The 14,532-nt window shown below is 42.8% G+C and overlaps 2 protein-coding genes across 3 annotated transcripts in view; one reads left to right on the plus strand and one right to left on the minus strand.

Moving 5' to 3' along the window:
* The window catches only part of LOC125887754 (periphilin-1-like), a 28,626-nt gene extending 15,763 nt beyond the window's left edge, over positions 1-12,863 (plus strand). Inside the window, exons 8-10 of the mRNA XM_049574815.1 lie at positions 101-177; positions 2,180-2,317; positions 11,737-12,863. Coding sequence (XP_049430772.1) covers positions 101-177; positions 2,180-2,317; positions 11,737-11,931 — 410 coding nt within the window. The 3' untranslated portion in view covers positions 11,932-12,863. The remainder of the gene's footprint in view (positions 1-100; positions 178-2,179; positions 2,318-11,736) is intronic.
* Positions 12,864-12,941: 78 nt separating this feature from the next.
* prickle1a (prickle homolog 1a) overlaps positions 12,942-14,532 on the minus strand; it is a 34,052-nt gene continuing 32,461 nt past the window's right edge. For both annotated transcript variants that reach the window (XM_049574809.1, XM_049574810.1), the window contains exon 8: positions 12,942-14,422. In XM_049574809.1, the coding sequence (XP_049430766.1) occupies positions 13,560-14,422 (863 nt within the window). In that variant the 3' untranslated portion in view covers positions 12,942-13,559. The remainder of the gene's footprint in view (positions 14,423-14,532) is intronic.

Raw genomic sequence — 14,532 nt, forward strand, 5'->3', positions numbered from 1 at the left:
ATAGTTGTCTCCTCTAGTCAAAACTCTTTATTTACCATAATTATCTGATGTTCTCTCACTGTACTTTTCCTCTCCATCTGTCATGATGCTTCCTCCACAGATAAGCCCAGCATGCTGACGAGCCACACTCCCAGCAGCTCTGTGGAGGAGGCTCCTCACAGCTTGGGATCTTCAAAGGTAAAAAAAGAAACAGCATTTGAGGGCGATCTCAAGAAACATGTTGCAGTGCGGTTGTCACAGTATTTCAGTGCTGACGATGAACGTGATATTTAAAAACGAGATATTTATATCCTGTTCATAATATCCATATTGTGTTAAAAATCAGCCAATGTCATCTGCTTGCCTTTTCACCATCCGTTAAGTGTAATTGCTCCTTTTGTACACTTTGTCATGGTTACAGACTCTCTCCACCTCTCTCCACTCGTATTTTGAGAGTTATTCATTTGCCAAGAAAAGACAAAGGCACAATAAACAAAGCTAAAGATGAATTTGCTTGATAGCAGTATTTATTTTTCAATAGATTATTGCGAGAATATTGTTATTGTGAGCTCTTTTGGCCACAATAATGGTGTTTGAAATCATGCCAGCACTAGATTATTAAATATTATTTGCACTAACATACCGCAACTACACAAAATGATCATCAAAATTATCTTTACATTTCCTAAACATAGGCAGATCTTTGTCAGAACAAATTTACTTCCCAGCAAGACAGACTGAGTCTGCTGCATAGTTCTTTGTGGTTTTATATTCCCCCCTTTTTGTGGTTTAATGTGGACATAGAGCAAGAAAAGATTCTTTATATATTTGAATATCCTCCTGAGACCCTGTTGGCATTTGGCTTTGCTCATTCTAGTTAACTTAGACCTGTTGTCTTTGTCTGTGGACACTTTTGTGCCAGTGGCAGTAAGAGCACAATATGCTAATACACATAAGAACAAGATGGCAGCCATCTCTGCCAAGTCAGTCTGCAGCCAGTCCCAACACAAAAGTGGACAAGGGTTAAAACCTGATCACATGTTATGGTTGAAACTTGTTTATTTATGTTTTATAATGTTTATAGTTTGATATTGCATAAAAATGTGACCAATTTTAGCAACAGTAACAAAGATACTGTTAATTAGGAAGTATTTGTTTGAGGACTTTATTATCATCTCCTCTGTGGATATTGGGACTTGATTGTTGCAGCATTTCACACAGGCCAATTCGGTGTTACAGACGGTTCCTACAGACAAAAAGGACATTCCTAGCTTGGAGTATGGAGCAAGGAAAATTCATACAGCGTTATAAAATGAACACATCACAGTTTAGTTTTTGCACAGCCATGTTCAGGCATTGAAATGAACAGTTATGAACGGTTTTAGACTTGAACAGGGACCTCTAACCCATAGAGTGTTGGATTGTTTGTAATTTTGTATTTGCATAACAGTTTTCGGACATTTAAATAAACAGTTTTATACTTTATTACACATTTGTGGCGATTAAAAATAATCCAGATCCTACTGATCCTAAATAGTTCTGAGAAATTAAAAATGCACACCAAACAAAAGCTCGGGTCTCAGGAGGATATTGAAGATGAAACATGTCCGACCTGGTCAAGAACACATCATTTAGAATAGGATAATAATTAATACTATAAATTATAAATGCTGTTATAAAATGAAATAAAACAAGGACAGTAATTGTTTTTTCTGAAGCAGACTCTAAGGTCTTAGAGTGTTCTAAAATTCATCAATAAAGAAGAGTTTAAACATTGTTCTTTAATGCATGTGCTGCAATACAAAGGTCAAATATACAGCACATACAATACAGTACAAAAACAGGCAAAACCACCAGTATGGTACTGTAAAGACTGAAATAACATAAAAAAGAACATGTCCTTTAATCCATGCACATTTAGGTTAAGTTTCCTTTAAGTATAACTGATCTATTTGTGTCAATGGGCCTTTACTTTGATCTGTGACTGTAAGGATCCTTTAATCAGACAGATGCACTGTATGTGGTACCTCTGCACTGTTCACTGTTGACACGCGGCATGCATAATGAGACATGCACCAAAACAAGAACTCAACACTCGTAAGAGAGCAGCGTTGCGTCTCTATTTGAAAACTCTTTGAAATCAGAACCAGCTCCTAAACTTGCTGACCTCACTTCTAACCCTTAACCTTTGGCCCGGCAGGAAAAAACTCCAGCATCTGTAGCGGAGACGGAGGAGGAGGTGGCGGCTGCCAGCGCGGAGCCAAAGCCGACACCAGAGGACGACTTCAAGGCTCGCCGGTCGGAGGCCATTAACGCAAAGGCTCTGGAAATTGAGAAGGTAGTAAGATTGTCTCCATGAAATGACCTGACTTCTGTGAAATCTCTTGACTCTCCATAGTATAACATGTCTCCACTGTCTTTGTTAGATCAGAACCGTTCTCCATTTGTATCACGGGGTCTCTAATACACTGCAATAAGTCCATCTCAACCAGGCATTAGATATTACTGAGTTACAAAATCTTATTTTCTTAGAACAAGTGGAAAAATCAGACACTGAGGTGAGATTGTTAGATTGCGGACTTGTGAGCACAGGACAGGGAGTGTTTCAGTGGGCAGTTGTTGAGAGAAAAATGGTTCCCTACACTATCAAAGGGATAGTTCGGATCTTTTGAAGTGGGGTTGTATGAGGTACTTATCCATAGTCAGTTTATTACATACAGTAGATGAGGGTCAGTGCGCCCCGAGTTTGGGAAACCAGGCAGGAGTAGCGAGGCGGAAGCTAAACAATGCACTGCTTTGGACAGGGGCGGCCGCAAAGCTACTTAAAAAATCTATATCAATCTAAGTGTATGCTATATTAAGAACATTTTTAATGCTTTACCTTCCATCAAACAGCTCAGCTGGCTTCAACTCCCCATCTTTGCTCTCGTAGTTGCCACCAGACCCCACTGACAAAAACAGTAATTTTAGCTTGCTGAACACAGATGCTGCTGGTCTACCGCTGCCTTGATTGGTTTGTTTGTTTGTGTGACTTTGGTGCATCTGAACTAACCCTTTTAAACACCAAAGTCACACAGTAACACAAACAAACTGACTGATTGAGGCAGCAGTAGACCAGAAGCTCCTGTGTTCAGTGAGCTTAAATTACAGTTTTTCTTGATGGAGTCTGGCTGATGGAGAGGGAAAGGATAAGGGTTGTCTGATGGCAAAGTACAGCAGTGAAAATATTCTTAACATAACACACTTACAGGGTGATATTGATTATTTTAGGTGGCTAGAATAAGTTTTGCTGCTGCCCCCATCCACAGCAGTACATTGCTTAGCTTCAGTGTCTGTAGTCCTGCCTGCTTCTCCAAATTAGTACCTCATACAACCCCACTTCCAAAGATTGGAACTAACTGTTCCTTTAAATAACACACACACATGCAAAAGCACATGTTTATTTGGTTTATATGAAGAAATCTGTTTTGTTCACTGCGGCTGGGGCATCACAGTCCCAAAACTAAGGCTCCTTATGGGCTCACCTCACTGTGTGGTTGCCCACGTTGTGTGAGGGCCCTGATCTCAAGGTGGGCCGTGTATCCAGACAACCCTTTCACACTGACTTTACGATTTGGCTGAGAGTCAAGGCGTTGACGTCAAAGGTGTATAAATGTGCCTCGGCTTGCAACACGTAATATTTAAGAAATTTAGGAACCTTTTCGGCGGAGAGAGAAGGAGGATAAGTCAGCAAAAAAAGTCCTTAGCACCTCAGGTTGTGATGCCTTTTGTGGCGTGCTATTTGGAGTTGCACTTTTTTCCCTCCCCTTCGTCGTTCTGCACTACAGTACCACTTATCTGTTCCCGTTAAAGCAGGGCAGGAATTGCCCTGCAGGATGCAGGCGGCCCACCCACAGTGTGGTACGTCTCTTGGCATTAGCACACATGCTTACCCTGCCATTTCCAACTGCTTCTACAGACGTGGTGAGAGGCAGAAACCTCGACCGTGTCTTTACTGTAACATCTGCCCCAGGCTCAGTGAAACACACACCGATCCATCGCTGCTGTGGATTTGCCAAACTGAGCAGAGCAGGTAGAGTGCAGAGCTGGATCTCGGACCTCCTGCTTCGAAGGGACGCCTCGAATCCACAGCAGTTACTGTAAACAAGTGTGTCACATACTCAGAAATGAACCACTACATCCCTTTTTTTGGTCTCTCCTAAATGGGTTATTTTTCTGACCAGCAAGGTCTTAATACTGTGTATACATCTCTGTTAGCATGGGACCGGATCATTCGGAAATGGATTTGTCACACCAGCGTAGCTCATTGTTTTTGGGCCAAGAGCTTTGTGTAATGCATTCTTTCTGTGGGAGTCTCAGGGTTCTAAATGAAATTGGAAACCTCAAACAAATTCAATGACACAGTAAACATCCCTGTTTGTGACACTGCCTGTTATAGGATGTTTCAGAAATGTTATTCTAGTCATAATCACCAGCATGCAGTTGTTTTGTAAACCTTGTGATGCAACAGATGACCAATAGAGCATTGTTTCATTCTTGGGAGACTGACCACAGGACAAATCTGAGCATGCAAAACAACAACAACAACATCTTAGGAAATATCCAGTCAAAACGTAGCTAAGTGCCTGGCAGTGATTTCCAGAGAAGTCCATTCATCATCTCAATCAGCGCAAATGAAACATATCCATTTCAACTATTAGCCCCTCCATCGAGAGGTCCGGTTTGCAGCTTGAGTGATTAAAATGGCTCTTTTAATATCCCCTAATGTGTACCAGCCCTCAAGTCATTACCCTACTTCCCTTATTATGCAGGACCCCTGCCTGCATCAGCGCTCATTTGAACAGAGCCTCACTAAATGTCCATGTGAGTGCCTTATGTATAATCGCACTCAAACCCCCCAACTTCCCAACCCCCACCTGGTACCCCAGCACACACTCCTGTGTCAGTATGTTCACAATTTGGACCTCCACAAACATCCGATTTGGGCAGGAGCCCACTTTTTAAGGCTCCTCCTTAAGGCCCCTAGTGTTGCTGTTTCTCTTGGGGCTCCGGTCCGTCCTGTGTGGCCCCTTAGTATCAGGCTTAAAGATCAGCTCATGGTTCCCACTCCAGGGGAGGGGAAATTTAGGCAGAACCTCCCTGCAACCTTTTCTCACAACACACAGAGCACGCTCAGGTCAAAAGCACCCTTCCTGTTTGTTCAAGTAACATGGGAGTAGCTTTGACAAAAATAGCCGGCTGGTTGAAGCCACTCGGCGATTGTTCAGCGCTATAAAAAGATATGTAGTGATGCTCTTCATCTCACACACATTTATATGCGTAGTCACGCGCATGTAAGCACATGATAGCTCACAGTCGTCTGAGCTCCATTACCATCAAGGGAAATCTCTTAATTTGAGTTCATAGTTCATTATAAGGCCGCGTTTTCCAGCCCCTTTCCTCGAGGCTTTCAAGTGTGCAAAACTGTATACGGGATATAATGAAGTGAAAATGTAATCACTGTCAACAAAGGCTGCAGCTCGGGAAAAGCTTAGGAAGGTTTTGTTTTGAAAGATGGCAAACATAATCAACCCTAAGTGATTAGAGGGGCACTGGTTTGTGAGACACACACCACATGTTAGTGTCTCATTTAGCCCCATGTTTCCTCTCACATCTTCAAACCTGGAACCAATCTGTGCCTCTACGAAATAATGCTCACTTAGTGAGAATGTTTAACAAAGGAGAAATCTACACTTAGTAAAAGCTACAGTTGGTAACCTTAAAAAAAAACAAAAAACAATTTGTGTCATGTTCACTGAAACTGTCACTATATCCACGCAGTAATACATGAGACAGATCATCTGTTTTTTTAACATGTTTTTTTTTTATCTTTAAAACAATCCAGTGAGGCTAATTCATGTATCAGAAATTAGAATCAAGGTGACAGGTTCTATAAAAATTTCATTTAGACAGTTTTTCATTTAGACACTTTGTCTGATAACTGTCTGGACTGAGTGGAGTTCAATGGGAATTAACAGATTTGAAGGCCGGCGACCGGAGGCTACTTGCTTCGCTGCCATTCAGCTGCTAACAGCCATAGCTCCACCATCCACCATCCACAGTCAGATACATGACTCCTTATTTACTGCTGAATTACAGCTCACAAATCACACCAACAGCTGACGCTCCTCTGGTGTGAGTGTTTTTGCTGGCTAGCGAAACATCCTGGTGCAGACTATATACTTGATTTTGCCATTCTGTCGCTCGTGTGGCATTTGACGGTAATTACAAGCACAGCCGCTCTTGGCTTTCAATGTCCGATAGTCCACCACTAACATTACCGTCATGTCTCGTCTTGTCTATGAAAATAAATCATAGATTTCGTCTTAGTTTTTATTATCAAGATCTATTTTTGGCTCATCGTTGTCTTGATTTCGTCATGGAAAGAAGGATGTTGACGAAAAATTGTCGTCATAGTTTTTGTCAATGAAATTAACGCCGGTGGTTTTAATGGCATTTCTGCACATTTACGAAAACAGCCAATCACAGGTGAGGAATATCGAACACAGCTGTCAATCATGTCAATCACAGCTCTTGAACTGCGGTCAAACAGCCAAACTAGGCAGCGCTGATCAAATATGAATTGAAACGTTGCCTGTTTCTCACCTCAGATGTTTGCAGAAAGATATTTTGGTGCACAGTTTAGCTGCAATATGAGAATTTGTGACCCAGCTGCCATGTTGAAAACAGTCAAGCCAAACAAAGCACTGCCCACTGGCCGGAGCAAACTTAAGAGACTCCTCAGCTCTGATTAGTTGTTTACCAGCAGTGCGGTGGATCTAGCAAATGCCATTGAAGACACTATGACGAGGGGAAGGAACATGATTTTTTTTTTTTTTAATCTGTCTCATGCACTACTTTCTGGATGTAGTGAAAGTTTCATCAAATATGAAAAAAACTTATTTTTATAGAAGGTACTAACTGTAGCTTTAAGAGGTAGTGGTGTGGAAATGTTTGTCTGTTGTTAAATTAAGATCATGTAAAAAAAACATTCAGAGTAGTCTGGGAATGGACAGCTCATATGTAGTCAGAAGGAAACCTGTGATGTTGAGTGCAGTTGACCCTGAGCTCAGCTGGCCACACGTGTCGTGAGTCTCTCACTTCCTTGTGGTCGGGGCTGAAGACTATCATTATGTGGGGCCGCGAATTCGCTTGACATGATCTGCAGACATTAAATCATCAGCATGAGTCCAAACATCTCCCACAGTCTGGGATATTTCTGTCGGAGTTTACTCGACCTGCCTCCCTCTGTGTGTGTACAGTGCTTGTTGTGATACAGTGATAATCACCTGCATCGCTATAATATTCATAGTCATAATAGTTATTTCATCTTACCGTGACATTTAATTCATTTTCCCTGTAACTGGAGCAAACATAGTTGTAGTTGCACCACAGAATGTGGGTTAGAGATGCGGGAATGAACAGATAGGTGTGCACCAGCTATCTGAACATGCTGTAGCTGGTTTTGGAGGGGAATTATCAGGGAGGGAGCGAGAGAGATGATTTTTTTTTTAAAGCCGTGAAGGAGAACTGGAGTGAAAAGGAGGCTGGAGGCATTGCAGTTTTTCGACATCGTTGTAATTATCATGTAAAGCAGAAAATGGAGACCATTCATTTTCTCCCACTAAGTTTTTACATGTGTAATTTTATAATTTCACCTAACCTTATTTAGCCTAGTTGGGTCCTCGTCTGACACAATAAATTGCACACCTGGGATTTTTTGTCTCCCCAACAGGTATGCTCAGTAGCCTCTCTTTTAAGGCCCAGCAGACACACCAAACCGACATCACAGAGCTAATGGCGACGGAGGCCGACTGTTGTGTCGCCTCCAAGGCCTGTGTCTCAGCCAGAAAGTTGCACTTGAACACACTGCAAAGACGTCAGCCAACGGCCAACTCACATGTACATTCTGCGCCTGCCTGAGAGGAAATGACTCTCCAGAGCAGCATGTTGCAGTTGTCTGTGTTTGTCGTTCAAAAAGGGAAACTGGAAGATCGTCAGGACGGATATAAGATGCTAGTTGGCCAGTTAGAACATTAACAACACAACCAGATGTTTAGAGAACAAGTGATAGTTAACATGCACCAGCGAGCAATCACGCAAACATAAACAAACGGCTAAAGAGCTCAGTGGCTAAAAACATAATCTTACCTAGTATAAAAATTTTGCTTTGATCTCATACCCTCTAGACTTTAGTCATTTGCCTGCCTCCCTCACTTCTGTTTCTCTTCTTGTGCCCTGAGTTGAACTGCTAATCAGAGTGATTTCATTCACCGACAGGCTCCACTGTCTTATACACCAAGTTAACATGCAAAATCGGTCGTGAAAAAAGGGCTGACATTGCAGGGCACTGCAAAACCAGGGCGACAGACGCTCAGATAGCATAACACTGACCGTTGACCATCGATATGGTGTGTCAGGGCTCTTAAGGCCGAGACATGTCAAAGTGACGTCAAAGAATTAGTGCTGATGAAGGCCCAATGTTGCTTTGCCCTGCCTCTGGGCATGTCGCCTGGGTCTTGACCAAAAAGTTGCACTTGAACACACCGTAAAGACCACAGCCAGTGGCCAACTGGCAGGTACCTTCTGTGCCTCCGTGAAAAGAAATAACTCTCCACAGCAGCAGGCAGGGGTAGTCTGTATTCATCATCCTGAAGGAGAAACTGGAACACTAACATGCTGAATTGGCCAAATATAAGCCGACAAGGGCCGACTATTGCCAACGGCCTGGGACACACTGCAAAAACCAGGGCGACAGACGCTCAGATGGCATTACATTGACCGCTGACCATCATGGTGTGTCAGGGCTCTTAAGGCCTAGACATACCAAACTGATGTCAAAGAACTAGTGGCGATGAAGGCCGGCTGTTGCACCGCCCCAAGTAACTTTGGTCTTGGCCAGAAAGTTGCACTTGACATGCTGAATTGGCCAACGAAAAGCCAACAAGGGCCGACTTGTGCCAACAGTGTGGGACACACAGTAAAAACTGGGGCGACAGACCCACAGATGGCCTAACATTGACAGCTGACCATCAACATGGTGTGTCAGGGCTCTTAAGGCCTAGACATACCAAACTGACATCAAAGAACTAATGGAGATGAAGGCCGACTGTTGCATCGCTCCATGTCGCCTAGATCTCGGCCAAAAACTCGCACTTGAACACACCAAAAGACTACAGCCAATGCCGAACTAGTGCATATCTTCTACGTCTGCATGAGAGGAAATACCTTTCTATAGCAGCAGGCAGCAGTAGTCTGTATTTATTAGCCGGAAAGGGAAACCGGACCACCAACTTGCTCAATCGCCCAGAGAAAAGCCGACAAGGGCCGATAAGGGCCAACTAGTGTCAGTGGTGTGGGACACACTGCAGAACTAGGGGAACAGATGCTCACTGCCAGTCCGACAATGACTGACAGCCGACCATCAGCTTGATGTGTCAGGGACCTCAGCCTTTTGCTGTGGGACCGTTCTCTTGCTTGAAAACACAGCGAGTTGTTCCCATGTGGCACATTGTTTCCATCCTTATTGTTCCAGGCTGAATGTAATATTTTTGTTTCTTTGACCTTTTCTGCGTGTTCAAAGCGCCACCCAGACGAGCTCCCTCCCAGGTTTGGATGGAAAAGATCATCTTGATACTGAGTCTGGCAGATTTCTTTAAATAGTGTAGACTCACAGCTCTATATTGGTTTTTCTTTTCATTTCTCTCCCAGTATTGCCCGCCACATATTTCAGTAAATCATATATAACAGAGACTTTTCTCGCTCACAGCCCTCATGAAATTCTCATCAAGTCTAGTTAAGTCATGTGACACGTGTGATATAAAGAATTTACACAAGCTCTCGTGATCACTATACAAATTGATGGATACACGATCATGTGTTAGCCTCGATACGCATTATGTAATGTGTATCTAGGCAAAGAAACGGCAGTTGTGGCTTTAAATTTCCCCATAACTGACAGAAGCCTGGAATACAGCCGTTTAACCGGTTAACCTCACATTCTGCTCAGGACTGGACGCTGATTAAAGTTGACAGGCAGCATTTTTCTTTTCAAAGCTCACAAAGCTGATGGCTTGTGTTTTATTACATTTAACAGACAGTTAATGTTTGATGAGATACTGTCAACTAATTTTTGTGCTACAACCAAGGCCCACATTCCTAAAATGGTTATGCGGTCTGAACATGACACAGATATACAGCTCCTTTAAGGAAGCTGCAGCCATTTAAATCACTATTTTAAAGAAGTAGGCCGTATCTCCTGACACTTGAGCAGAATTGTTGCAAAGATTTACATCTGATGAAGCTATTTACCTAAATACAAAGCATTATCTGTAAGAACAGATATTGTGTGGAGGCAGTATATCTAGAGGGTTAAATATGTCCTCTATTACCACATACATTAGCCTGTTTTTGTTAGTAGACATGTATCTAATCTTTGCCAGTAAGTGGATTTGATGTCTTACTTGTAGTGGCCAAGAGAGTGGTTGTTTTAAAGCCACAGAAGCCTTCTGTCTGCCTCAGTGACTCTAATTTGAGGGGAGAGGTGATCTGGGCTGCATTAACTCAACCCTGGAGGACCCCGATGTTCCACGCTGCTCCTTGACAGGCTGGTTGTAGCCCTTAACATCTAGGGTGGCTCCGGCGCAAGGGGGCCCCACATTTAGCCTTTTCTCTCCAGGTGATAAAGATGTTGTGAGCTTGCACCTGGGACTCTAATAAAGGACTTAACAGCCGTTTTGGGTCAGCAGTAAAATCTGAGAGGGATGTGAGAGCTTGTTACAATGTGGTGTGAAAGAATGCTGCAGCACCAGTAACACACTCTGACACCTCGCGTCCCTTTTGTTATGGGCGGACATGCGCTTGAATAGGCTCGCATACACACAGTCACACACCTGTTTCATGGCACACACCAATTTACCAGAACTGGGTTCATTAAGTTCACAGTTGGGCTTTGATACAAGAGCCCGTGTGTAGAAATCAGCGAGCTGTCAGACAGAGGTGCTAACCTTTTTGTGGGGTCAGTTTAAAGTTTCTTTTGTATGCTGATGTTCTATGTGCATAAAATACCAACAACTTCAGTCTTATTACGAGGTGATGGGTGTTTTAATTTGGCCAAAGATTTCCAAAGATTTGAAGAGACTCAGGACACCAGAGACACTTCCAGATTTGGTGTTCAGCCTTTAAAAAAAAAATGCGCAGTTAAGGCCTGTATGCATTGAAAGCGATAATTCACATGCCTGATTTGACGCACATCAGTTGATACTCCTACGGTCATTGAAGGCATCGGATTTAAAATGCCATCACCAGTGAACCTGCAGTATTTCAATCAGGAGAGACTTGTTTTTATAGTAAAGTATAGTATAGATTTTAAACAATATTTATTAACGTGCACATAAGAATGAAAAAGGAGAAAAGTCTTTGGCGATTAGACCCCATAGAGATGGTATGATTTAAGGAGGGTGATGAATACAAAGTCGAGTAGGGAGCCCACCCTAATTTTTGATCATGATCAGATGGGGAACACAATTTTTTTTTTTCAGCTTCAAGTTAATTGAATATATAAATAACCATTAAATTTGTATTGCCAAAATGACCTGTAAACATTCTGAGTGCCTCAAGGACTGACCAATCTGTAACAGCCCTTTGTTTTCCTACACTGTGTACCTCATTGTATCATTATGAATATTGACATTCCTGACGTTATTGTTTCATGTGCAGCATTACAGGCGGGACTGTGAGACATTCCGCACAGTGGTGAAGATGTTGGTGGCCAAGGAGCCCAGTTTGGAAAATCTGCTGCAGGCTCCACTGGATAAGAACCTGCTGGAGATCCAAGAGCGGTGCCTGGATTCCCTCAGGCACTTTGTGAAGGAGCTGGACGACATGTTAAAGCAGCCGGAAACCTCTGCATAAGCCACAGCTCACAGAACACTCAAATCTCCACTTGTGTTATTTCAATGATGTTCTCTAATGAAATAATAGCGACAGTGGTTTATTTTAATATTCATTCATTTTCCATAACCGCTTATCCTGTTAGGGGTCGCGGCGGGGCTGGAGCCTATCCCAGCTGACACTGGGTGGGAGGCGAGGTACACCCTGGACAGGTCACCAGACTATCACAGGGCTGACACATAGAGACAGACAACCATTCACACTCACATTCACACCTACGGAAAATTTAGAGTCACTAATTAACCTGCATGTCTTTGGATTGTGGGAGGAAGCTGGAGCACCTGGAGGAAACCCACGCTGACACAGGGAGAACATGCAAACTGGGTTCTTGTGAGGCGTCGATGCTAACCACTGCATTACTGCGCCGCCTTTTATTTTAAGATTCATATGTATTATTGTCAAAAGACAGCATATCCGGTGGTGGCACTTTTCCACTTGCTGAAACATAAACACCATTTTAAGACTCACTGCTGAATTAGGTCGTGGAAATTAAAATGGATATTTGTTTACAATAAAATACCTACAGTATTATGGGTAAAATCAAAAAGCATTATGGAGTGCGATGCCTGGAAAGCTTAAGCTATGTTTTTACCCTTAACCATGTTGTCAGATATTATGGTCAGTTGATAACAGATGAGATTTTAACTGGATAGAAATAAAATATTTGCTTGGTCTTACTGTTCAATCCTACAAATAAAAACACTAGGAGGACGAGTCAAATAATTTTATAATAAAAATGTTCCTATCACAGCTTTTAACTCAATGTTAATGAGTCTCTCTAAAGTGTTTTGTGGCTGCATTTTTTGCCGTCTTTTGAGTTGTACTCAGCTTGTGAATATTATCTTTAGATTTTTAGTTAAACTTTTGTAAATAAAGCTGAGGCCTTTAATAAAGTGACGTCTCCTCTCGTTTCTTATGCCCCATGAAGTACTTCTGTGCAGGAAAGAACAACACAGATCACGATATATAGATATTTTATTACAATTATCATCTATCTTAGCCTTATATTCCAGTTTGTACATTTATACAGATTACAATGATTTGCTTACAATACAGTGACCCATAAATACACCACTCAACCAGGCCTTTTAATACACACAGTGTTTCTCTTTTGTTAGCGCTGCACAAGCCTGGAAGAAAACACACTTGAAGAGCTTGGGTCCGAGTCAACTTGTCAAGTTTCTGACACCCTCGTGGAAAAATGGCTCAGTACCAACTGCCAATCGTTAAATGTTAATGCTGTTTTGGTACAAAGCACGTCATGAACTCAAGGGTATAAAAATAGCCAGGGTTTTTTTTCTTAATTCTACAATATATACATTAATATTTTCACTGTTAAATAAAACAGTTTTGATGGTGGTTTATAAATATGTATTACTCTAAAATACTTTGTTACTTTACTGACAATGTTTGCAATGCTATGCGTACACCTATGAAGACTCAGGACTTGTGTCTTACACACACCTTGGTAAACTGAGTGCTGTTAAGCATTTAATAGCAAGCAGACTGCATTTTAAACAGTGGACATGAGAGGCAGAGATGAGCGGCAAAGCATTACCCAAAGCTGAGGATAAGAGAATAACTAAATACTATGAAATTATGCAGTTTTTCCCCTTGTGCCCTTTCTTCTTTTTGGACTTAGTCCGTAGGCCGTAAGGAGGAGAGGACATGCCTGCAACAGGGCTGGGCAAGTCGTCAGTGTAGTAGTGTCTGTGGGGTCTGGGCTGAGGGATAGGCTGACCCAGAAAAAAGCCTTCTTCCTCAGAATCAGAGGAGGAAGAGGAACATGTGGAGCACCAGTCATCATCATCCCCATACATATCCAAGAACCTCCCCATGGCTTGGCCCTGTAGCCTGTAGTCTGACATGGCAGCAGGATTGGGGTGGCCATGGAAGGCTTGGTGCCCCTTTGGGCCAAGGGCGTGCCCTCTATGGTCCATTTTGTAGCACATTTGGGCCCTCTCCTTGGGCAGAAGGTTAAGAGCATTGTCAGAGCGAGACTTGCGACTGCGGTGCCTCCTGTGGTGGTGATGATGACGCCCAGAGTGAAGTTCCTGGCCCTGATCCTCAAAGTGGTAGACTCTCCGGCGAGTCCGTTCACTCATCGGTGGTTGGCGCACTGGGAGATCGCAGTAATGGCCATTGTCCACCACGTCATCAGAGAACTTGACTTGCTGCGGCCTAGATTGTGAACGTGTCCTCCTGAGGGCAGGGACATGAGGTTTGGGTATGTCCTCCGGAAGAGGCACCTCCTCTTCTTCTGGAACATGTTCCTCCACCTCCTCCTGCTCAGATACAAGGCTCTTAAGGGAATTTGCACTTCTGTGTAACATAGAGGAGTTGAGGGTTCCCATATTACTGGTTTTCTCACAGTCTTCTGTCTCCAGTTCATGGAAGCCTTGCAGGGAATATACCAAAGGTCTATCTTTACTATCACCATCTACTGAAGCCCCTGGAGAGGAAAGAGAAAAAAATATAAAAATGTTTGCAATTTGACTCAAGACTCAGTTTCATAAAACAATCATTGCTATTCCCTATGCTATCCCCATGTCATGTCTACTC

The sequence above is a fragment of the Epinephelus fuscoguttatus genome, linkage group LG4, assembly GCF_011397635.1.
Source record: "Epinephelus fuscoguttatus linkage group LG4, E.fuscoguttatus.final_Chr_v1".
NCBI lineage: Eukaryota > Metazoa > Chordata > Actinopteri > Perciformes > Serranidae > Epinephelus > Epinephelus fuscoguttatus.